Below are 22,808 nucleotides of genomic sequence, written 5' to 3' on the forward strand. Positions count from 1 at the left end.
CTTCAGAACATAGGTGTGAGCATTTCCCCTCCCCACTGTTCTTGCAGGGTAGGCAAGTGCCCTGGTGAACTGCCCATGGAACAAAGACACACATGAAGGTCAGCTGTTTCCAGCTGGCAAACAGTTTACAGCATTCTTGCACCCTTCTCAACTCTCTCCTTTGTCTCTGGTCGAATCCCCACTTGAAATTTGCACGCAGATCCAAATTTGTTCTTGTTGAAACCGTGTCCTCTTCATTGGAGTTTCTCCCTCCCCACCGCAGCGAGCACACAGCAGACACACCCGGTTGCAGAACTCTTAGCAATTCCCACTACCAGGTGAGCTCGCTTCACTGGTCTCCCCTGATTGGCTGGCATGCCTTGATGAGGTAGGACCTTTTCCCACAGCGGAAACATATGTTGTAGGGGCGCGATCAAAAAACCAGCGTGTAAAAGTTTTAAGTTTAACTGTTTAACTGTGCAAACTGTGCAAACTGCTGGCCGATCGCAAAAGTGGAAATGAAACCAAGGAAAGGCTGCGCACGCAACGCAGCATTGACTGGTTGCCCGAATTCCGTGTCACACTCCAGGGCGGGAAATGAATCAGGGTTTCAACCCTCATCCCTCCCCTAGGATCAGCTCTGAACCGTGTTAATGGGGTCTATGCCACTTGCAACCAGGTCCTGCCGGAACGCGGATTAACGAGGAGAATGAACGCCAGAAACGGAATCTGCCACGCAAGCAATGGGGAGGTTGTCCCTCAAACCTGGTTAGTTTGTGTTCTGAAACCTGGCTAAGACAGTAGTGAGGGTTCGACCTCTGACCTCCTCCCCTGTTTTCTTTTTATCCTTCCAAAAGGGTTTCTGCCCCCGCCCCTTGGGGCTCTCTACTAGTGGTTGGTGGGCTGGTCAAGCCCTGATGGCTTGGGATTGGTCATCAGGGCTCTAGGCCCTCCTTCCTGACTGCTGGCCCTGCCCCACTCTGTAGAAATCCTGGGGTCTGTTGATTGCAGCTGGGTTGGGGCTATTCTAGCCCCACCCTTCTCAGGGGAACAGCTGAGGCCTATTCCTGATGCCCAGGTATTTCAGCCAGTTCCCTGCAGTTTCTTTTGGCTGCTGGCTTCCAGGAAGTTCTGGTGTTTGCTGGTAAGTACAGGGGCAGGGTTGCCACTTGCGGGGTGTCTTGTGATCCTTGGGCAACCATCTGGGTAAGGGGGGAGGCAGTGGGGAGGCCTGCGGAGCGATATCTCCTCAATCTGCCCTGTTGTTTTTCATCTGAATTTACCCGGAACTGACTCATTTGCGTTGTACTCGACTGTCTGCTGTATAAAAGTAAACAGGAAGGGGCAGCTGGCAGACTTCTTTAAACTCTGCCAAATCTGACTGTGTTTTCTTTGTGTTCTACTGCAGGTTGGATCTGACAGCATTGTGGGCGCATCTACACAGTGTGGAGAAAAGACTGCAATTAAACATTCTGTCATTGGCTCTGCATGCACTATCAAAGACAAAGTTAAAATCACTAACTGCATCATCATGAACTCTGTCAAAATTGAGGAGGGGTAGGTCTTCTTTCAAAATCTATATGATTGGCATGTATGCATTTGAGGTGTCTTGGAGGATGCTAATGGAAGATTATTGCAGATATTCTTGATCTTGGGTGAAACCTGTTTCTTCCTGTACAGGACCAAAAGCAGAATGGTGATTCACAAATAAGCATCAAGATGCAATAATAATGATGCTAAAATACAAAATGGATAAAACTTATGATGGAGAAGACATAATATTGGGGCAGTCAGAATAAGATATTTGAAACATTATTGTAATTTGACCCATTTCAAAATCAGTCCAGCAGCCTAGTCAGATTGTATCCTCTGATATGCCAGCCGAAAAGGCTGATGGTTTTGGCTCTTTCCTGTGTTTCCTTTCAAGTAGTCCTATCCAATTTGCATCACAGGACTTACGTAGTCTAAGAACCATGCACCTTGGGAGGTTGTAGTGGGCAGAGGGGAGGGGATTATATTGCCTTGCACCCTCTTTCTTCAGCAGAGCCATACTGACAAAAGAGGGAAGAGAGTACAATTTATTCCTTCCCCCTCCTCAGCGCAGCCCCATCCCTACATGGCTAGTAGCTCACCACTGTTTTGCATTCCTTGAATTGGAGAAAAGTGTTCCCTGCTTCTTAGGAAACTCCTGTTATTCCCCTAAGTCCAGCACAGAGTTTGTGGGTCTTGTAGACCAAAATGTTTCCTAGAATTCAGTGGAAGAATTTGGAGGGGACCCTATCCCCCATTAGAACACCACTATAGATAAATTATACCACTACTGCTGTTTATCTATATATATAAAAAGCTAACCATGCGTTTGTTCCTCACGCCCTAACACAAAAACGGCTGGACCGATTCCTCCCAAATTTTCCCACGACGTCCCTCCCCATTGTGGACAGGTAATCGGCCCTTCAAATCACAGAAAGTCCATACCTGAATTCGGTAAACTGTATGTTTCTGCAAAAACCGTGGCGGACCAATCAGGGGCCGCCGTGCCGGGGGCGTGGCTTGCCCGCCTTCGCTGTGGCATGCGCGTGCAGCCAGCCTCAACTGTAGGCTGCTGGACTCGCCCGCACAGGAAGAGGAAGGAGGAGCGTTCCCAGGCACCTGGTAAGAAACAGCCGTAACACCTCTTCCCTTCCTCCTCCCTTCCCCTCCGAGCTCACCACACAAAGCCACAGCGAAGCATGGCCGGGCCCGCTAGTAATTTATAGGGCACTTGAAAAAAAACAGAAATGAAACTTAAAGAAAATTGTATGGACCTGTGCAACAAATGAGCAATGAATATTCATTTATTACACTAAAGGATTGAAATTAAAATCTTGATTATAAAGTACCCAGTCGTTCAAAATTTTAAGACAGTATGTTCTTTTGAGTGTCTTTCTGCCCCCCTTTTCCTCCATTTTGTCCATGTAACCTTATGAAAAGAGGGTCTGTACTTCTGAGTGTCCAAGGTTTTGCATGTTTAGCAGTCGTCATTCTCAACATCACTCAGCTTAGAGTGAAATTTAGGCACTGCCTCTTTCTTAGGGTTTTGCAAGTGTTAGACCAGGGGTCCCAAGTGTGCTGCTCAGAGGTGCCATGACAGTTGCCAAACCTTTTCTGGCATCTGCCATGAATTTTTAGGAAGTGGGTAGGGCCAAGTGGGGCTTTAGCCTAGTAGGGCTTCTGATTGGCTATTGGAGATTTGATTGGCTGTGCAGATTTTTTAAAACAAATGTTGCTTTGGTAGAATCATTCATATTTGGACAACTTTTCTGCTGTACTTTATTGAAAGGAGAAAAATAATCATTAACTTAATAACTTCCTGCATTGCAGGGAGTAGGACTTGTTGGCCCTTGGGGCAGAGGTGGGATCCAGCAGGTTCTCACAGGTTCCCAAGAGTAGGTTACTAATTATTTGTGTGTGCCGAGAGGGGGTTCCTAATTGGTGATTTTGCCACGTGATTTTTGCCTTAGTTACGCCCCTCCTCTCAGCAGTAGCACTCAGAACTTGAAGCAGTCTAGCAGGAGGTGCACCGGCGTGCGTGGCAGCCTACGCCTGCATGCATTCGTTTCCCATCCCATCCTTTCTTCCCCCACTTGCTGTGGGCTGTGCCTGACCCTCAGGGTAGTCCCACCTCTTTCCCTATGTGCTGAACTGGCATCATGCTGGAAGGCAGAGAGGCCTGGCGGATGCCTCCTTTCAAGCCTCAGGGTGCCAGAGCAGCAGCGATGAGTTGCATTTCTCAGAGGGTGGGAAGAGAAGTCATTATCAGTGATGTCTGTGTTGCTAAAGCAAAAGATTGTGGGAGGTGTAAACCAATCAGCCCCTCTTTGCTTGTGCAATTGTGCTGTCTGGACTACATCTCCCATAGTCCTTCGCTTTAAGGAGTGAGTCATCAGGAACATTGCTTGCCTTTTATATAGTAGGATAACCACTGTATCAAAATGACAGTAACATGGAGTAATAATAACAAATATACTTTTGCTTAAATATGACAGTTCCTCAAGGCAGTCTTTAAGAAATATAATGAAATCAACCAACCTGAAGTTCCTGCCTCTTCAAACACCTTCATTTTGTCATCTTCATCAAAGCACTTCTCATGATGTTGTTTCATTTGGGCCACCAGGCCTTGCTTTTTTTGTTGCAGTGCGAACAGCGCCCCAGGGACGGTGTTTTTACCATCCCTAGGGCGCTGTTATTGGGCTGTGCGGAAACAGCCTAGGAATCTTCCCTATCTCTAGGCAGGAGTGGTTGACTGATTTTTTCCAGTTTAGGCTCAATTGCCAACTGTATTTCTTCCTGGGGGAAACTGACCTAGCCATTATCACATATGTCTTGATAAAATCATGTTGGACTACTGCAACATGCTGTTTCTTTGAAAATAGCCCTTGAACTTCAGCTAGTACAAGACGCTGTGGACATAATAGGACACTTCCACAGAGAGTATGTAAAACCAGTACTGTACCATCTACATTGGCTTCCTGTTTGTTTCCTGGTCCAGTTCAAAGCACTGCTTTGAGAGTCCTAAGTGACATAGATCCAAAGGACTAAAAGGACCGTAGAAACCCACATTTTCAGCCAATTGAGACTTGAGGGGGCTTCAACTGCAGCCCCTAAATGGTAGAACTCCATCCACAAGAATTATTATTAATTCTCTACAAGCCTTCTGGCATCATTTGTTTGATAGTCCTTTAAGGAAATGTGACTGTTCCTGTGGTTTTGTTTGTTTGAGACATTGTCTTGCTTTTTAATTGATCATATATTTCATGTTAACATTTATGAGGCTTTTAGGCCCTTTTTTTTTACATGGGCAGGCAATATAGAATTTTTTAAATAAATAAACATATTTCAAAGATACTAGGTTCTCACCTATATTCATAATCTGTGACAACAATTTTGAGAGCAAAAAATGTGGGGGCCTTTGGAACTTTGTGCAGAAGCACTCTTATACTTTAAAAAAAATTGCCATTGTTCAATTTTGCTGTGATAGAGCTGATTATTCTGATTTATCCATAGGTGTAAGGTTTTTACAATGAGACTTTAGTTTGGTTTACTAATTAGTTTACTAATTTGGATGCAAATGACCCTCAACCAAAAGATTAAAGAAGCTACCTTATCCAAACCAGATTGACAGTTTTCTCCTGAATGCATTTCCCACTATACTCACTGATTCTTGCTTTTCGGAAGACAATACACGAACACGTTTCCCAAGTGCTGAATGAGAGGCATGCTTGACCACTTTTTTGAAGCGTGGGGAGAGAGCAGCAGAAGGCTGCTAGAAGAGATAATTTATACAACAGTGTAAGTGCTGAGAGATGCTGGCTAGCCGGGTGACAGGCTGGAGTGTAGAAAGTGTTCATATTTCCCTTGGATATTCCCAAGAGCACTATGACAAATGGCCCCGCTGAGTTGTACCGTCAGGAAGAAACTACTAACCAAGCCTCAGAAGCAGTTCACTTGCCAACTGGGGTACAACTGTGCATATTGGACTCCTTCAGTCTCTGTAGCAGCTGGTTATGAGCACTGGCTTTGCTGCATTGGTTGAGGTGCAGCAAGCAGTGGTCATATGATTTATACTTCTGAGGCCCTCATGCAAATGTCATCTGTTTTGGGCCACTTGCAGCACAATCAACTATGACCTCTGACAATGACTGAAGAGAGTGTATTGAAAGGGGAATGTCCTGGTATCAATGTCCTACAGCTGCTTCCATTCTGTTCCTCCTGATTAGTATGTAACCAAATGGGGGAACGTAAGTTACACTGACAATGGTTACTAAAGTTGTTTCACTGTGGCTTATGTAGCAGTCAGAATCTTAAGGCTAAACTCAGTTCTGCAAAATGAAGTGCAATTCCCCCCTCACAACAGAGAACACTTAGGACATTCCCACACATTGCATCGGTTATCCTTTTGCTGACAGGATATATTTGGGTATTTTTTTAAACAGAACACAGCTGGTGGAGTTGTGATTTGAAGACAGAGAGCATCATCAGGGAAGAAGGGATATTTAATCTTTGTCCTGTTTTTCTGGTGAAAATTAGCACCAGTACATTTTTCCTAAGTGTGAATAAAAGCAACTAGAAGGCGGGCAGCCCCATTCAAGAGCTGGGTGCCTAGCTGCAGCACCGCAGCTGTGCCCAGCTACCACTCCCAAAGAGGCTTCTTGGTGGTGTGGGGAGGCTCAGAAAGTGAAAACACCTCCCCATCACCGAGAACCCGCTATGGGACTCAATAGACTCAGCATAAGTCTAAATTCCCGGCTGCCAGCGTAAAGCTGCAAGTGGCTGGGAGAGAGCCGACTAATGTCCCAGCAGTGGTGGGGGGAGGCACAGAATCACCCCTCTGCCAGGGTAAGTGCCCTGGGAGGGGCAAAGCTGCCAGAGCAGTACATGCTGCTTCCACCAGCGGATTCCGGATGGGGCTCTTCATGATTAAGGTATTGAACTGGCATCTAGAAAATCCAGGTCCAGATCCCCACTCTGCTATGAAAGTCACACACTCTCAACCTCAACCCTAGCAAATATTTGGATGGGAGACATCCAAAAAATACCATGAAGACAGGCAAAGGTAAACCACCTCTGAACATCTCTTGCCTTGAAAACCCAACAGGGTCCGCTGTGTCCTGAAAATCTATCAGTAGTCAGCTGAAACTTGACTGCAAAAAAAACCCAAAACCAAAAGAAAGTAGCAATCTTCAATGAGGAGCCAGTGGTAAGAGTGAAATACTCTCTCTTCCCTGTAAAATTGCGATACGGCAGCTGTTTTTGTAAGTTGGAGATAAAAAGATTATGGAACCACATTTAACATGTTCTGTTCTGAGGGATGAATTGTGGATCCATGATTAGATCACTAGTACCAATATCATTTTTAATGTTAAACAGTTGTTTATACAGTTTGAACCAGTCCATGGTCTGAAGGAAGGATATCTTTAACTATTTCCCAGCACTGTTTTCCAGATAGCAATTGCTATGCCTCAGTGAGGAAAACACCATGTATAGTGGTCATCCACTGGCCACATTGTCAGGGCAGCACTCAACAGCTTTTTAGTATTAAAAACACACTGGGAAAACCCTTACCTCATCTGTCACGTTACTGTTTAAATATCACGATAAGGTGGAAACAGTATTTTAACACCTTAGTGTCAAGGACAGGGTTCCTCCCCAATTTGGAGCGTGTTGAATATTTTCAGTCTTGTCAGGTTTAGGTAATGGCTTGCTGAACTGATTTCCTGTCTGCAAGCATTCCATAATTGCTTTGAAACTTTGAACAACTTTGAAAGTTAACATTATATTTATGGTAACCTTTTGTTTCTGTTAGTTATTGTTATTCTGTATATTTTGTTTATTTTATTTTTATGTTTGAGATGAATTTTTGTTGCTTGAATGTTTATTTTAGTATTGTGTTGTCTACCAATTCCAAAACATCTTTTAAAAACATAGTATGTATTTACTTCACTTATACCCTACTTTTCCTTCCAATGTGGACCCAAAGCTTTGTTCTTTGTTTTCCTCTCCTCCATTTTATCTTCACAACAGTCCAGTGGGTTAAGTTAGGCTGAGTGTGTGATTTGCCCAAGGTCACCTAGCCAGCTTGCCTGGCAGGACAGAGATACAAACCAGGGTCTCCCAGATCATAGTCTTAACCAACTTAACCACACTCGGTCTTATATATAAATGTAGTAAATAAATTAGTAGAAATGTTCACAGTTCTAATATATAGCATGGTTCAAGGTCATATATGAATAGTCGAAATACATTATCACTTAAACTGGCCCCTACTGGTAGAACAGGCTTCCAAGGGAGATCAGGGCCCTGCGTGACCTGCAGAGTTTCCACAGGGCCTGTGAGACGGACCTGTTCCGCCAGGCATTTGGCCAGCCTGGTTAAATACATTGCTGCCATTTCATCTGGCCTCCCGTGGGCATAATGGGGGGGGGGAGGGTGGAATGCCATCTGACGCTGTACGATTCCGAGTTTTATTGCTGCTAATCAGTTTTATATTATTATTATTATTACTATTATTATTATTATGAATAATAATAATAATAATAATAATAATAATAATAATAATAATAATAATAATAATAATAATAATAATAATAATAATAATAATAATAATAATAGTGGAGCTAATTGGATTTCCTGGTAGTTGAAGTGATGAAATGGGAACATTAAGATCTAAGACAGATTTCAGTTTTTAACATATAAACAAAAAATATACAACAAACATCTCTGGGATATTAAATTGATATCATAATTGCATTGTTTAATAGGACTGATTGGACCTATAGTCATACATTCAGTCATGTCATTTAAAAGACATTTTGTTACCAGGTGCCATGGTATGCAGTGTTATAATTATTTTAAAATTTCATCATTAAAAATGTTCAGTGTAGTGCTTATAAAAGGGGCAAATCACAGTGACATTTCATGGAGAATTTACAGCCAAATTCACATACCACTGAACTGGCTTTGCATATCTTGTGGCATACACAGCACATTTCAGAAGCCAATTTAATAGATGACAAGTTTAAAGTAGCAGTGGATGTTGGTAACAAAAACTTTTTAGCAGGATTCTTGCTTTCATTGGATAATTCAATTTTTTTAACATTGTCAACTGAAAACTGGATGTGCTCACTGTATTCCCACATGCCACCAGTTTAGGTTGATAACATTTACGTACAGAATGCTTACCTCTAGGTCTCATGATGGTTCCATTTGTATGGAGACATTAAAGAACAAGTCAGACCAGCAAAGAGCACTCTCGATATGTTTGTTTCAATTGAAGACCTCTTGAATATGGAAAAACTAGAATTGGTCAGCTGCATCTAATCATGCAGGGGCTATTTTTGTGTACAAACCTATCTTTGATCAATTTGTGGTATAGCAAACGATATTTTACAATGAAACAGATAACCCTAATGGCAATGCTGAAGATCAGCAGCCAACATGCTAAAGTACTCACAACCCCATCCCCTCCCCTGCAGTCGATTGTGGTATAATACACCTTCTCCCTTTCTCCATCTTGATTCTATCTTGGTTCATAAGGATAGCAGTGGCAGCTGTTGCTTTGGGGAAACACTGAAGCAAGCTTTGCCATCCCTCTATGCCTCAAAGAAGGGGTCGTCAACAAATCTCAATCCGTACTGTAGTTGATTTCAGGTAGCCGGTTCAGAGTTGACTCAGCCTTCCATCCTTCTGAGGTCAGTTAAATGAGTACCCATCTTGTGGGAGGGCAGGGTAAAGTGTAGACCACTGAGGAAGGCAATAGCAAACCACCCCATAAACATAGTCTGCCTAATAAATGTTGTGATTTGACATCATCCCCCTGGATTAGTAATGACCTGGTGCTTGCACGGGGAACTTTACCTTTACCTGACTCGTATTTTGGAGACTAACAGTGCCATGATTAATTATGTCACCTGTTCGTGTCTTTCGTACAATTTTCTACCACTTCTCTGGCAAAGACAAAGAAATCTCGTCAATGGAAATTTCATGTGAGTGATGTTGTTGTGGAGGAATGTTTAGTTCACTCGGTCTGGAGAGAGAATATTGCAGGATAGTGGTGGCTTTACCATCTTAAGTAGAGATATACTTTTCTAAGTCTACCGAAGGCAGTGAGTTTAGAAGGGTATAATTCTGCATATAACACCGCTGTTAGCCTCCAGTACAAGGGTTATTCTTTGCTTTCTCTTTTTTCCTTTTTCTTCAGTGCTCCTCATCTTACTGATGTATACACTGTTTATGATGGCAGCTCTTCCTAGGATATGCTGATCCGGGGGGGGGGGGGGGCATTACCTGTTTTAGCTGGAAAAAAACAGGTATCGTTTTAATGGAACTAAAAAGGCAAAGCTGGGAAAAAAACCATTTTTTTCAAATGTTTTTTGTGGGGGGAATTTTCTCAGATCCATTATCTTTGCAGGGCTTTTGTGGAGGAGGGGTTGAAATAGAGCCACCAAATTTGCACCATAGTTGCAAATGATTCTCCTTACAAGTACCTCCAAGTTTGGAAAGTTTAGGTCAGGGGGTCTAATTTTATGGGACCTCAAGTGGAAATAAACTGAGTGCCTATAAAATTGAACCTCCTGATCAAAACTTAAGCAAAGACGGGTGTTCTCATAAGGAGAGGCATTTGCAGCGATGCTGAAAATTCGGTGCCTCTACCTCAAAAAAACTGCCCCGCTCAAAGCCCTGCAATGACTTCCCAAAGAGTGCAGTGTTACTGAAAAAACCCCCTATCATTGCAAGAATGGTGAGGAAATTTATCTCAGCTCGATTTCCAGTAGAAAATAGATGGGGCACCCTCTTCAGGGACCCATAAAATTTGACCCCCTGACCCAATCTTCACCAAACTTGGGGTTCTTATGAAAATAGACACTTGTAGCTATACTTCCAATTTGGTGGCTCTACTCAACAAAACAACCTCCACAGAACCCTGCAAACATTTTTCATAGGGTTCATTAGACCGAACATTTTCAGATATTTGAAAAAAGCTGGAAGAAAACCCCATATTGGTATGGAAATTCAGCTTTTTAAAAAAATTCTGAAAAAATTGACTCTATTAAACTTGAATCTGAATAATAGTTAAAAATTGGTGCACACCTCTCTGCCATAAGCTCATTACAATACAAAATGTTTTTTAAGAGGGTTAGTCACTAATGGTAATGACCTTACATTTCTTTGTGTGCTTCAGACCACCAGTCTCCAACCTTGTTGAGTCTGTGGGCACTTAAGTTTCAATTAAATAGAATATTCAGGGAGGAGAATGGAAGATTCAGCTTTCTTTAAGGGTCAAAAAAGGTGTGAAGTTATAGTAACAGTAATTTTAAAAACTGCATGCTTTCTATTATTTTTCCAGTTGAAATAATTATTATGTAGCCTTAGTTACCCCCTGCAAGTCTGTGTGAGACTGGAGACTCTGATAGGGGAAATCCAGTTGAAACTAATGGTGGGCAGAATATAAGTCTATGTACTATGAATTTTACTTATGGAGTTTGAGTGATTTGAGAGAGTGAGTGAAGACATTCTGGATATAGCAGGTTCTCAGAGCATGGGGTTTGTTTCTTGAGGTGATAGCAAGGAGTATAGGTTCTCCTCCTTCTCTTTCCTAATCTGTTCAGACTCTTTGTAGTGAAAGTCCCTCACCACCACACCACCACCACCTTGCTGTTTTCAGCTTCTCAATGGACTGATCTAGTTGGAAGCCACCTAGAGTCTTAGAGAGAAAAGCCAACTAAATAAAGAGTGGCTGAGATTTACCTTGGCTGCTGTGGCTGCCCAGGGGTGGGGCAGGGAGAAGGTCAGGCTCAGTGCCGGCATCCAGCCCAGCATGGGGGTGGGTTGCCCAACTGCTGGCACGAGTGAGTGACGTGCCTGAAGGAGGCAGGGCCATCCTGTGCCTCTTCTCGGTTGAGTGCTGACAGATTCTCTTCTCTCTCCCTCACGTCACCTGGCAGCTGCTTATTGGGCCACATGGAGCAGTGGGCTTTTTAGCTTAGTGCCTCTAGGCAATGGAAGGAGGCCTGAATTGAGCAAGATAGTAGCTGCAGCAGACTTGCAGCAGGGAGCAGCTGGGAATTGGTGGATTGCGCCTGGCGGATCGTAGTGCAACCTTGAGCGGCATGCAAGGGAAGACAACAAGGGGCCTGCTGCAGTAGGCCCAGCAGTAACAGGGAACTCCCCTTTTTCTTTTAGGAAGTTCGGGCAGGAGATGCCAGGGAAAAGAGTAAAGAAGCCCCAGCAGAGGGAAGGAGCGCCAATGGCAGGAGGGAACAGCATGGGTGGCAGGGACAACCTCCAGTGCCCCTCCAGACCGCAGGCAGGTCCAGGCACCTTCAGAGCAGGGCAAGCAGCAACACCAAGCACAGCAGAAGCACAACTGACTCAGCAAGGGCTGCACCACACGCAGTCTTGGGGCCTCCTCTGCCATCTAGTGAGGATGGGGGAGCCTGCCCAGCTCAAAGCAGGACCAAGCCCACGGCATCCAAGGAGCGATCTGCACAGGCAGAAGAGGGCCTCTCCAGGTCAGGGGGGAGGGGCACTAGCCAAGGTTTCCAGGGCCTCTGGGCCCCAGCAGTGCCCTTGTGAGCTGCCACCGATCAGAGATCTTGCGGTATGAGATCAGTCGGCAACCATCAGCCAGCTCCAAGATGCTTGGGCCCCAGGCACCTGGTTTCCAGTTACGGGGGTGGCCCCCAGCAACCAAGCTAACAGTTGGGGGGCTTTCCAGCAGCATCTGGGGGGAACAGGAGCAACAAGCCCCACCCCAAGCACCCACTGCACAGCATCAGCTCTCCTTTGTGCAATTGGTTGTTGGTTTAGGAAGCTTCGGCGGGAGCAAGGTGACCTCGCTCTTTTACAGGTTGTGCATGGGGACTGTTCCATTCAGGGGAGGAGGAGCCTGTATGCCAGCCCTCCCCTTTTGGTGGGGGCCTCCATAAGAGGCAGGGGGTGGGGGTGGAGGAAACCCAGGCAGGGGCTGTTGGTGGCTCACGCTTCCTGGCAGCAAGGGGAGTTCATCCAGAGGCCAGTGCCCAGATGGCTCCCACTATCTTGCTGCTCCAGGCATTGGTGGGAAAGTTATTATTGGGGGACAGCAGACATGCTGTCCAGTGGTCACAGGGGGACAGCAGTTGTGCTGACCAGTGCTGGATCCGTCCCCTATGCTGTGCCTCTGCTTCCTTTTGCCAGCACACCAATAAAACAGCTGTGGCCAAATTTTACCCACTCAATGGATAGATAGATATTTATTATTACGGCCTTTTGGCCAGCCAATAGTTTAAAATCAGAGTACATGTGAATACATAGCACTCCACTTATACAAAAATATAATATAAATTAAAATCCATTATAAAATCTATTAATAAATAACATTAGCTTCAGGCATTATTACAGTCCTCATCACACAGTGCGGCTCTTTGTTTTAATAAGGAACTACGCTTGTTGTGTACCAGTATGCAAAATTTAGCTACCTTCTGTGAGATGGCAGAAACACGATCTTCTAATAATATTCTTACAGAATTCGTATCCGAGTTATCTATGAATGGATATACATGACGAGTTAACAATGGTTGGATCAACAGCTTCCTTTCACCTTCATGTAACTTGCAATGCAGTAAGATATGTGACATTGAGTCTACTTCCCCTGAGCCGCACACACAGGTTCTCCTGTGCCTTGGAATGTTTTGGAATCGTCCCATCAGATTAGCTGATGGGAAGGCATCGAAGCGAGCCCTAGAAAAAGCCCATCGGCTTCTTGCTGATGTTATTACGGATAGATAAGGTGCAGCTGAAATACCTATCCATGATTTTAGTGGTTTATATAGGACAGGTAGCCGGGGGAAATCTGTTTGCAACTCAATGTCAGTAAGACGTTGGTGGACCATACCCATTGCTCTGCTACTTCCAATCTCCAAAAGTTGCATTGGATCAAGGCCACTCAATGGAGTTTTCTGTGTCTCATTCTGCACCTTGGATCACTTCTTCCCCTCCTCGGGCAGCAAATGAAGTACAATCAATGAACTGTTGTAGTTTTTGTGGCTTTGCAACTTCCTGCTTCTTGCTAACTGGTTTGAATAAATGTTATAGATCAATATTTAAATACATTGTACCCAAAGTTCCTCTGTCTGCCACCTTGCTTCACTTAATGGTTCTCAAAATGTATTGCTGCCTTGAGCACAAATGGTAAGTGATGAATACAGTAGGATACAGAGTAGGTCAGAAAAGGAAGCTAAGATGAGAAATCCTGGTTGAAAAGTTTAAATGCTTTGTCTCATTGGGGAAGAATAAGCAGCAACACCTGTACCCAACCTGGCTGAGATATTTGAAAGGAGTTGCTGGCAAAGCAGTATGGGCTTGGATATTTTTTGATCGGTTATATATTGGAAATCAGCTGCTATGTGCTACTTTTTTCTAAAACATGTTCCAGCTTACCTGTCTCAGCAGACAGTGCAGATACATTTACTATTGTTCAGGCTGCAAGTCTGGGGGGCGGGGGGGGGGGGCGGGGAGAAAGAGAGAGCGAGAGAGCACATGTGTCTAGTTAATTCCTGCTGTTGCCTACCACATGTCTCCAATTTAATGCTCCTTTCTGTGAGAATATATTCATGGAAGAAAACAACCAGTAAGGCAAGAGGAATTGGCCACTAACTGCAGATTGATTGTGAAGTTTATGGGTTATTTCCTCAATAGTGCCAAATCAGCACCTGATGTACATAGTTGTGAGTGATCTGAAGAAAGTTCTAATTAAGTCTAGGGTGGTAGTGGGAATTTATAGATGTATAGCACAGAAGCTTTCTCCCACCCTCCACCTTGTTTAACATGCACAAGAGAGCAAGTCTGCTGCCAAGGCAATATTTGTGTGGCATCATAAAACATAATTTAAAATGCAATCCGTCATGAGAAGGAATGAGAAAACGAAGTTGTTTCCAACCTCATAGTTTGCAAAGCTGCAAATAATATGGAATTCATGTGATTATCAAACATTTTATATTGCGATGATCTGCTTTTTAAGCATGTCATTAAGCATTTCCCCTCCCCCAGTGTTATTTCAACACGTTTCTTGTGATGATTCTGTTTTCATACAGGCCACAGTGGTGTAAGCTGGTTTTGTGTAAAGTTGAATGGTAGCAGTAGGATAGCTTACAGTTTGGCAAGCAGCATGGCTCGAATGTGTAGATTGTCATGTGAAATAGAATATGCTGGAGGAGCATGCATTTGGAGGTATCTGTTAGGCTGTGTAATTCGTTGTGGAGGGTATCCACCAACTTAAAAATACAGAAAATATTCTCCATCTAAAATGTAAACTCAAAACAGCTTTTTCCAAGGAAAGACAAAAAAACAACCAGCAAGATGCTTGATTTGGCAGTGGGCCTGGCCAGTTGTGCCTCTGGAGCTCAAGGATGAGCTCTGCACTGCATTACAGTAACAGAGAATGAAGCTGCTTGACACCTTGCATGTCCTTCACCATTATGGGTGATCCATCAGCAGACCACCCAGAAATGTTGCTTAATGACTTACAAACTCATGGGAATTCCTCTTGGAATAGGCTATTTTTGTGTGTGTGGCATTTTCTGTTCCTGTTGCCCTGCCAGAACACCAGGTTGCAGACTAACTAGTTGAATAATTTGGATCACTTATCCTCATTTCTCATTTATGTGAGTAGTTTAACTATTTCAGTTTTTCTTGCCCTTTTTCATATATGGTTCAGCACCATGTGTGGAACATAAAATGCCTTGGTCACTTTGATGGCGTACCCATGCAGTAGAAGTGAGGGTGCAGTGCTCTCCCATTGGATCCTTCCCCCCCCCCCCCCCCCCCGCGTATCTATCAGTGGCCTTTGGTATCCCTGACCATGGTATTTTTTTAGGTAGTCTCTCAGGGTTGGAAGACACTATGCTCCAATTCAGTAGACAGGTTCTAGTAGGTGATTCTCAGAATCTTCAGCTGTGCCCTATGATAGATGTCTTGTGGGATTCTCTAGGGCTCTGCTTGGTCCCCCATTGTATTTAACATCAACATGAAATCACAGGCACATTTCATCAGGGATATGAGGGTACCCCAGTAGTGGCGAACCTTTGGCATTCCAGATGTTGTGGACTACAATCCCAGCATGCTGGCAGGGGCTGATGGGAATTGTAATCCATAACATCTGGAGTGCCATAGGTTCGCCACCATTGGGGTACCCTCTTTATGCTATATATATGTTTCTTCTTTTCATTTCAGTCAAGGAGGCAGTGGAATGTCCTGGAGGTAGTAATAAGCTGGATGAGGGTGAATGAACTGAAATTCAATCCAAATAAGACTATGATGTTAGTTAGAGGTCTTCGGTGCTGACTGTTATGAATAGAATAGCAGTCCTTCCTTGAGAGAGCAAGTATGCAGTTAGAGGAGATGCCTTATCTTTGAATGACTGTTCGTCAACTTCAGTTAGTGTATCAACTGTCTACTAAAAGGGATCTATTAGACATAGTCTTAAAAAGTAAACATCTGACCACATTCAAGAGAGGGTGCGTGGCCATGTATATAAAATTCCTTCCCACCACTCCAAGGCCACAAACTTGGGTTTTCGGGGTTTTGCAGGGTGTGTGGCCATGGTCTGGTACCTTTTGCCTTCATCTATGGCTGGCATCTTCTGAGGCATGTCACAGTAAGATGTTTTTCTCTTTGTGGCGCAGTGTGGAGTGATTGGTTGGTGAGGTATATGTTTTGTCCAGCTCACAAGTCAAGATGGGGAGGAGAGGTGCATTTGCATGTGCCTGGGTGGAGTTCATTTGCAGTTGCATTTAAATGGTTTGGTTTGGTTTGTAATAGATTACAGAAAACTGGTAGCTAATTTTGTTGATTCTCAGACTCTCTTTCTGTTTGTTACAATTGTCCCATGTTTGTGGATTTCAGTGGCTTCCGTATGTAATCTGACGCAATAGCTGTTGGAATAATAAAGAATGTCTATGTTTTCAAATAAGATTCTTTGTCCAGCTTCGTTTAAAGCATGTTCAGCTATTGCTGATTTCTCAGATTGCATTAGTCAGTAGTGTCTTTCATGTTCTTTAATTTCTGACAGAATTCACTCCATACTGTGCCACGGGGAGAAACATTTACTATGACATGCCTCTGAAGATGCCAGCCATAGATGCATGTAAAACGTGAGGAGCAAAACCTACTGTACCCACAGCCGCATAGCCCAGAAAACCCACTTGATTCCAGCTATGAAAGCTGTCTGGGACTGGCACCCCAGGCCAGCCCGGACTCAGCACCCAACCTGGGACTCACCTTGCCTCAGCTGAATGGCAGGCAGGCCCCACCACTAATGCAGGAACCAGTGGTGGGGGACAATGCGGGAGTGTGGCACCATCAGAGCCCGCCACCCGGGCCACAGCAGATGATGCCAGCTGACCCCCATGCAGCAGGGGTGGGGGCAACAGGGAACAGCTGGGAGAATGGGCGGGAGAACGAGGCCCACCTACAGAAGCAGCTAGCGTGGGCCTCCCACCCAATGCCATGTCTTTTTCTAGCCACTGCCCCAATTACCAGGTGGGTCCTCAGACCAGGGGGCCAATTCACTGGGAATCAATAGGGGCTTGGCATCTAGCCCTACCCAGGTGGGAGAAGACAGGGGTGAGCAATAAAGGGGGAGGAAGCGCAGGAGCTGGGGAGGAGAGAAAAAGCAAAGGAAGAGGAGAGCAAGAGAGCTGTAGAGAGTACGTGGAAGGACACTCTGTACAGGGTAGAGAGGGTAGAATAGGGGCTGAAGCCACCAGCCCCGACCACATCTCAGCATGAGCCTGTGGGAGCAGCCGCAGGCCCACCAGGTGCATGACTTAAGCAGTGCAAGCATGGCCAAAGACTAATCATGGACCCCAGTATGGGCACAAGATAGCCTATGAAGGGAAGGAGGAATGGCTCAAGGTCCAGCCCCAGGGCACAGGGGACACACCACAAAAGTCTGCAAAAATTCATTGACACAAACTTGTTTTACGATAGATATATCACTGAAATAAATGTGCGCATAAGTATATGAGTCCATATATAGAGAACATAAGATATCTAAGAAGGTAGTTCGATCAATGGTTACTAGCTATGGTGGCTAAAGGGAACTTCCATATTCAGATGCAGCAGACCTGTGAATACCAGTACTGGGGGCAAGGGGGTTTCAAGGGAAGTAAGAAGCAGGAGTGGTTTGCCATTCCCCTCCTCTGCAGAGTCTTCTTTGGTGGTCTCCCATTCAAGTCTGATGTAAACCAGGAAGATGTAAGATTTAGTAGGGTGGGGCACTAAGGAGCAGTCTTGTCAACAGATAACAAACTTCCCATTCCAGAAAGTGGTCCAGGCATTGACAGGACTCCTGAAGTCAGTGAACAATTTTGGAAACCAGTAAGATCGAAAGGTCTTCAGTGATTAACCTTTTTTAAGCAGTCCATCTGTTTGAAAGTTAAATGTTCCTCAGATTCATGCCCAAACAAAATAGTCAGCGGTAATATTTGTCTTGCTAAATTAGGAATCAGCCAGGAATCAGTTAGCTGGAGTCCCTGAGTCCCTAAAATAAAATGTGTACAATTAAAATCTGCCATAATGTTGTATAGTTTATAATGAGATGATTGAAATTTCTTTGTCCCAGTTATTTTAATTAACAGTGTTTGGACTGGTATAGTCTCCTGCAGTCCCTAATTCACCATTCAGTCAGGTCTTTATATATATATATATATAAAATGAATATATATATATTCATTTACAATATTTATAGTCTGATTTTTTCACTGAAACTCAAAGAAGATTACATGGCATAAATCAGTGTAATTACCATGAGGAGACATCTAATAACCAATGTGTTAGGTTAAGATTACAGACATTTGAATGAGCATAGCATATTAGACATGATGCAGAGTATATAAGTGATGTAGAAAAATGGCATTGCATCAGTAGAAAACAAAGCAGTGAAAATAGGGTAATACATGCAGCAAACAGATATGTCCTAAGTGCAGTGGTATAGTCTAAAGTCCATTTGGCTATGTATAGTGCCTTTCTGAATCATTCTTATTTATCTTATCTTATCATCTTTATTATCTTTATCTTCTTATATTTATTATTCTTACTATCCTAACATATAATTGCCTAAGGGATGAAATGTTGCGATGACTCACTTCCAACTATTCGGCACAAAGCCTGCATGTCCATTGGTTGGAAGCGCATCCCCTGCCCATCTTTCTCCCAACCCAGGAGCAAGCCAGACCTGATGGAGAGGATGACAGGAAACTGTCCTCCCCACAGCCCTGGCAGCAGCCTCCCCACTGCCCCACCACTCTCCCTCACTCAAAATAACAAGCCAAGGCCAGGGGACAGTGGCAACAAGCCGCTCTCCTGCCAGGCCTGGCACCCATCTCCCCATTCCCCCGCCTACCATCCTCCCAATCAAGGCCCAAAGCAGGACCCACCTGGCAAGGATGAGGAGCAGCACCCTCGAGTAAGTCCAGCTGGGGCAGGCAGTGATGTAGGGGTGCACTGCTGGGGTGGAAGAGGGTGAGGGCGGGGTCCAACCCCATCCCTCCCTCCCCCCCACGGCTACAGCCCATTTTATTTTAACTTAAAATGGACTTTAGTGCTAGCTTTTATATAAAAGCATGGGATCCCACCCAACCTCCTCAGGCAGGCCGTTCCACAAGGTGGGGGTCACAACCCACAAAGCACATGTACAAGCAGTTGTTGAGCTTGCCCATTTGTGGGGTAGTACCTGCAGAACTCCTCGAACAGGTGAGTGAAACTGCTATGGTGGGACATGTGCCCAGTTACCAGCCTCATCCAATAACACACGATGGCTGGCCACCATCTCACCAGTCACCAGTCTGGCGTTTAAAAAAACAAGCTAAAGGTGTGGATCTGTTGTGCTTTTTGCTGATGTACAGACTGGCTGCAGGGTCTTTTATACCTTTCTGGCTTGGCAAGTCCTAGATCAGGGCTGTACTTGAGGTCTTGACCTCAGTCATCCAAGCTCCTTTTGCTCCATGACTGTTCATTACTTTAATCACCAAGTTCTAAATAATCAGTGGGTAGCCTGAAATTACGGGCTGTGTTTTGGATTTCTGTGAATTGTTCCTCATATGCTGAACACTGCAGATTTTGGTCTCTCTTTCTTGTCACTTCCTGCTCTCCACAGTATGTTTGATTTCACTCCTGCGTGCTTTCTGGAGCTAAAAAAGAATAGAATACCACAATTCCTTGGCATTCTTACCGCCTTAGGTGGTGGTGGCTTGGCTCTTTTTTCCTATTTAAGTATAGGGTTAACTTCCCTTGACACACTTGATTTATGGACAGATAGCAAGCTTTGAAAGTCGGCAGTCCTGGCACTGTGTAAATCAGCCTTCCTTATTTATAGTTTCAACAGGAAAAGGAATTATTCCCAATTCTTTAAATTTCTTTCCGAAGCAACCGACCACCCTGTCCTTTTGGTTCAGAGCTGTACAGCTTTACCACAAAATTGGTTTGAGGTGGGGGTAGGGGGCAGAATAAGGCCTGGGATTGCTCTACTATAAAAACCTCCAGATTGTGTGTTCTTGGACACTGCCTTTAAACGGCTCCCTTTAAGCCCACACAAGAGATGGCCTGTGTCTTTAGCTTCCTTCCCCCCCCCTCCTCTTCCAAACAATCTCTGACCTCTTAGAAAAATAAATAAAAGATAAAGTAAGGCCAGGAATGCTGCAGCATGAGTGTACATTTTACTCTCAGTTGTTTTCTGCTGGGATTAGTTGTTTACAATGGAGGCTTGGGGGAGGGGAGGGGGGGAGCTGCAGCTTTACCGAAATTAGTAGCATTTCAGAGTCATCTTGTTAGGTGGTCTGCACTTTAAAGACTTAAATCCTTGTAATCTACACTCCCCCCCCCTTTCTTGTTCATCATTCTTCTTCTCCATGGTTCTCCCCCCTTTAAAAGGGAGTCTCTCAAAGCCTGTTTCCTCTTATTGCAGCTGAATTAAAAATACTATGTCTGAGCATCTTTTAGCTACCTTTGTGTACAGGGCTTGAAAAATCATTTCTTGAGCATGTAGAAGCAAACACACTCAGCTGCTGAACATTGCTGAGTTACAGAAAAATTCAGATGAAAATTTCAGTCCTACATCAAGTTTCTGGACTTGAAATTCTTCCTCAGTTTCTTAACTACACTTTTAAAAATTTATTTACATTATTTATAATCTGCCTTTCTCACTGAGGCTTAAGTCAGATGACATACAATCAACAGGATGGGACATCCAGTAAACAAAGTAATAAAGTAGATTGCAGGAGTCTGAAAATGGAGCTGAAACAAAGCATAAGCATTAAGATGGCATGTTAAACAATGCCGGATTTACATAGTAGATCATACTTTCACCAACATTACGTATTTTATATAATAATATAGTCTATAGTCCCTACCTGTTTATTAGAACACCTTTCTGAAACATTTTGTTACGGTACAGCACTAATTACCTGTGTAAAAATCTCCCCTGAATAATTCTGTTTTGCATAGTTTGCAGAAAGCTAGGAGGGCAGGAGGTCTTTCTGACCTCATCAGGTAGGCCATTCTATAACATGAGGGTCACAACTGCATGCACACCTCTGTAGAATGCATTTCAGTAGTCTACTTTCAGTGCTACTGTGGCATGAATCCAGGTGACCAGATCAGCCGTGTCAAGATAGGAGGCCTTATTTGGGATTAAACTGTTGTAAGAAAGTGTTTTTTGCACTGCTGGATCTGGTATTATCTCTAGGCTCTTAAACGAGTCAGCAAGGGTCAGGTGAATTCCATCAAAAGTGGGAAGTTTCAGGTCAGTAGCCATGTTGATCTGCAGTAGAAGACCAAGATTTGAGTCAAGTAGCATGTTAAGGATCAAAACATTTTTCTGGATTATAAGCTTTTGAGAGTCAAAGCCACTTCATTAGGTATCAGAAGTGGAAAGGACAATTCAAGATCTCCACCTTTCCAGTCAGCATCACTTCTCTTTGACTGGGTTTGGTTTCAGTTTGTTCCCTTTCAGTCATTTAACCACAGCAGTTAGGCATTGGTTCAAGGTCTCTACCTTGTCACCAGGGAATCTAGATAAAGAGCTTGATATGGTCCTATTGATGACATCGAGTTTCAGAGTTACATATGCATTTCTCTTAAGGGCTTTACATAGAGGTTGAATAAGACTGCATGTTGTTGAACACCTTGAGACAGCTCCCACACTGAAGATTGCTGTTCTCCAAAAGCTACCAAATGAGTCCAATCCATGAGGAATGATTTAAATCAGTCCAAGACACATCCCCAATACCTATTTCTGCCTCCAAACACCTTATTAGGATGGCCTGTTTGGCTGTGTCAAAGTCTGTAGATAGATCCATGAGGAGCAACAAAGAAACATAGCTTTTGTCTGCGTTCAGACAGAGGTCATCAACTAAAGCCACCCAAACCATCTTTGTCCTATAGCCTGATCTTCAACCAGACTGAAGAGTCCACAGCACATCAATTATCCAAGAAGTCCTAGAGATGGTCTACTACTGTTGTCTCAGTCACTTTTCCAAGGAATGGCACATTATGGTCTGGACGATAGTTGGCCACATCGTTTATTGGTAGGGATTGATTTTTCAAGTGGACAGATAACCACCTCTTCGAGCAACTGAGCGAAGATGCTGCGAGTTAGTGACTGATTTATTATGGACATTAAGGGCTCATTAATGAGGTCTTCAGTGGTGTATCTACAGAAAATAGCCCGGGGTAAGAACTGATTTTGCGAGAGGGTCCCCCATGAGCATCTAGCACCCATTTTGCTTGGGATGGGGGGGAGGCCGGGAGGACTTGCTGGGGGTGAGGGGGACGCTGGGAGAGCTTGCTCTGCCCATTGATCCACAGGCAGGGAGGCTTGCTGGGGATGGGGGGCTGGCCAAGAGGGCTTGCTGGGGGTGGGGGGAGGCCAGGAGGACTTGCTCTGCTCATGAATCCTGTGATCCATGGGCAGGGAAGCTTGCTGGGGGGGCGGAGCTGGGAGAGCTCTGCCCATGGATCCTTTGATCCTGTGATCACAAAATCACAAAATCCTGTGATTCATGGGCAGGGAAGCTTGCTGGGAATGGGGAGAGGCCGGGAGGGCTTGCTGGGTGTGGGGCGGGGAGGCGAAGAGGGCTTACCTGGCAGGGCACAGCGAGGGGCTCTCCAGGCAGCAATGGGGGCAAAAGGTGGGGAGCAGGGCCTGGTGGGGGGCAGGGCAAGCAAAGCCTTATCTCCTTCCTTGCTCGCTCGCCGCCTACCACTGGGCTGTGCCAAGCATCCCAAGCCAAGGAGGGCCACCAGGGGGAAGGAGG

At 44.6% G+C, this 22,808-nt stretch overlaps 1 protein-coding gene across 1 annotated transcript in view; it reads left to right on the plus strand.

Annotated features, from left to right (window-relative positions):
- The window catches only part of EIF2B3 (eukaryotic translation initiation factor 2B subunit gamma), a 96,050-nt gene that overhangs the window by 62,008 nt on the left and 11,234 nt on the right, over positions 1–22,808 (plus strand). Inside the window, exon 10 of the mRNA XM_048498707.1 lies at positions 1,388–1,536. Within this exon, the coding sequence (XP_048354664.1) occupies positions 1,388–1,536 (149 nt within the window). The remainder of the gene's footprint in view (positions 1–1,387; positions 1,537–22,808) is intronic.

Source organism: Sphaerodactylus townsendi, linkage group LG05 (genome assembly GCF_021028975.2).
Source record: "Sphaerodactylus townsendi isolate TG3544 linkage group LG05, MPM_Stown_v2.3, whole genome shotgun sequence".
NCBI classification, from domain to species: domain Eukaryota; kingdom Metazoa; phylum Chordata; class Lepidosauria; order Squamata; family Sphaerodactylidae; genus Sphaerodactylus; species Sphaerodactylus townsendi.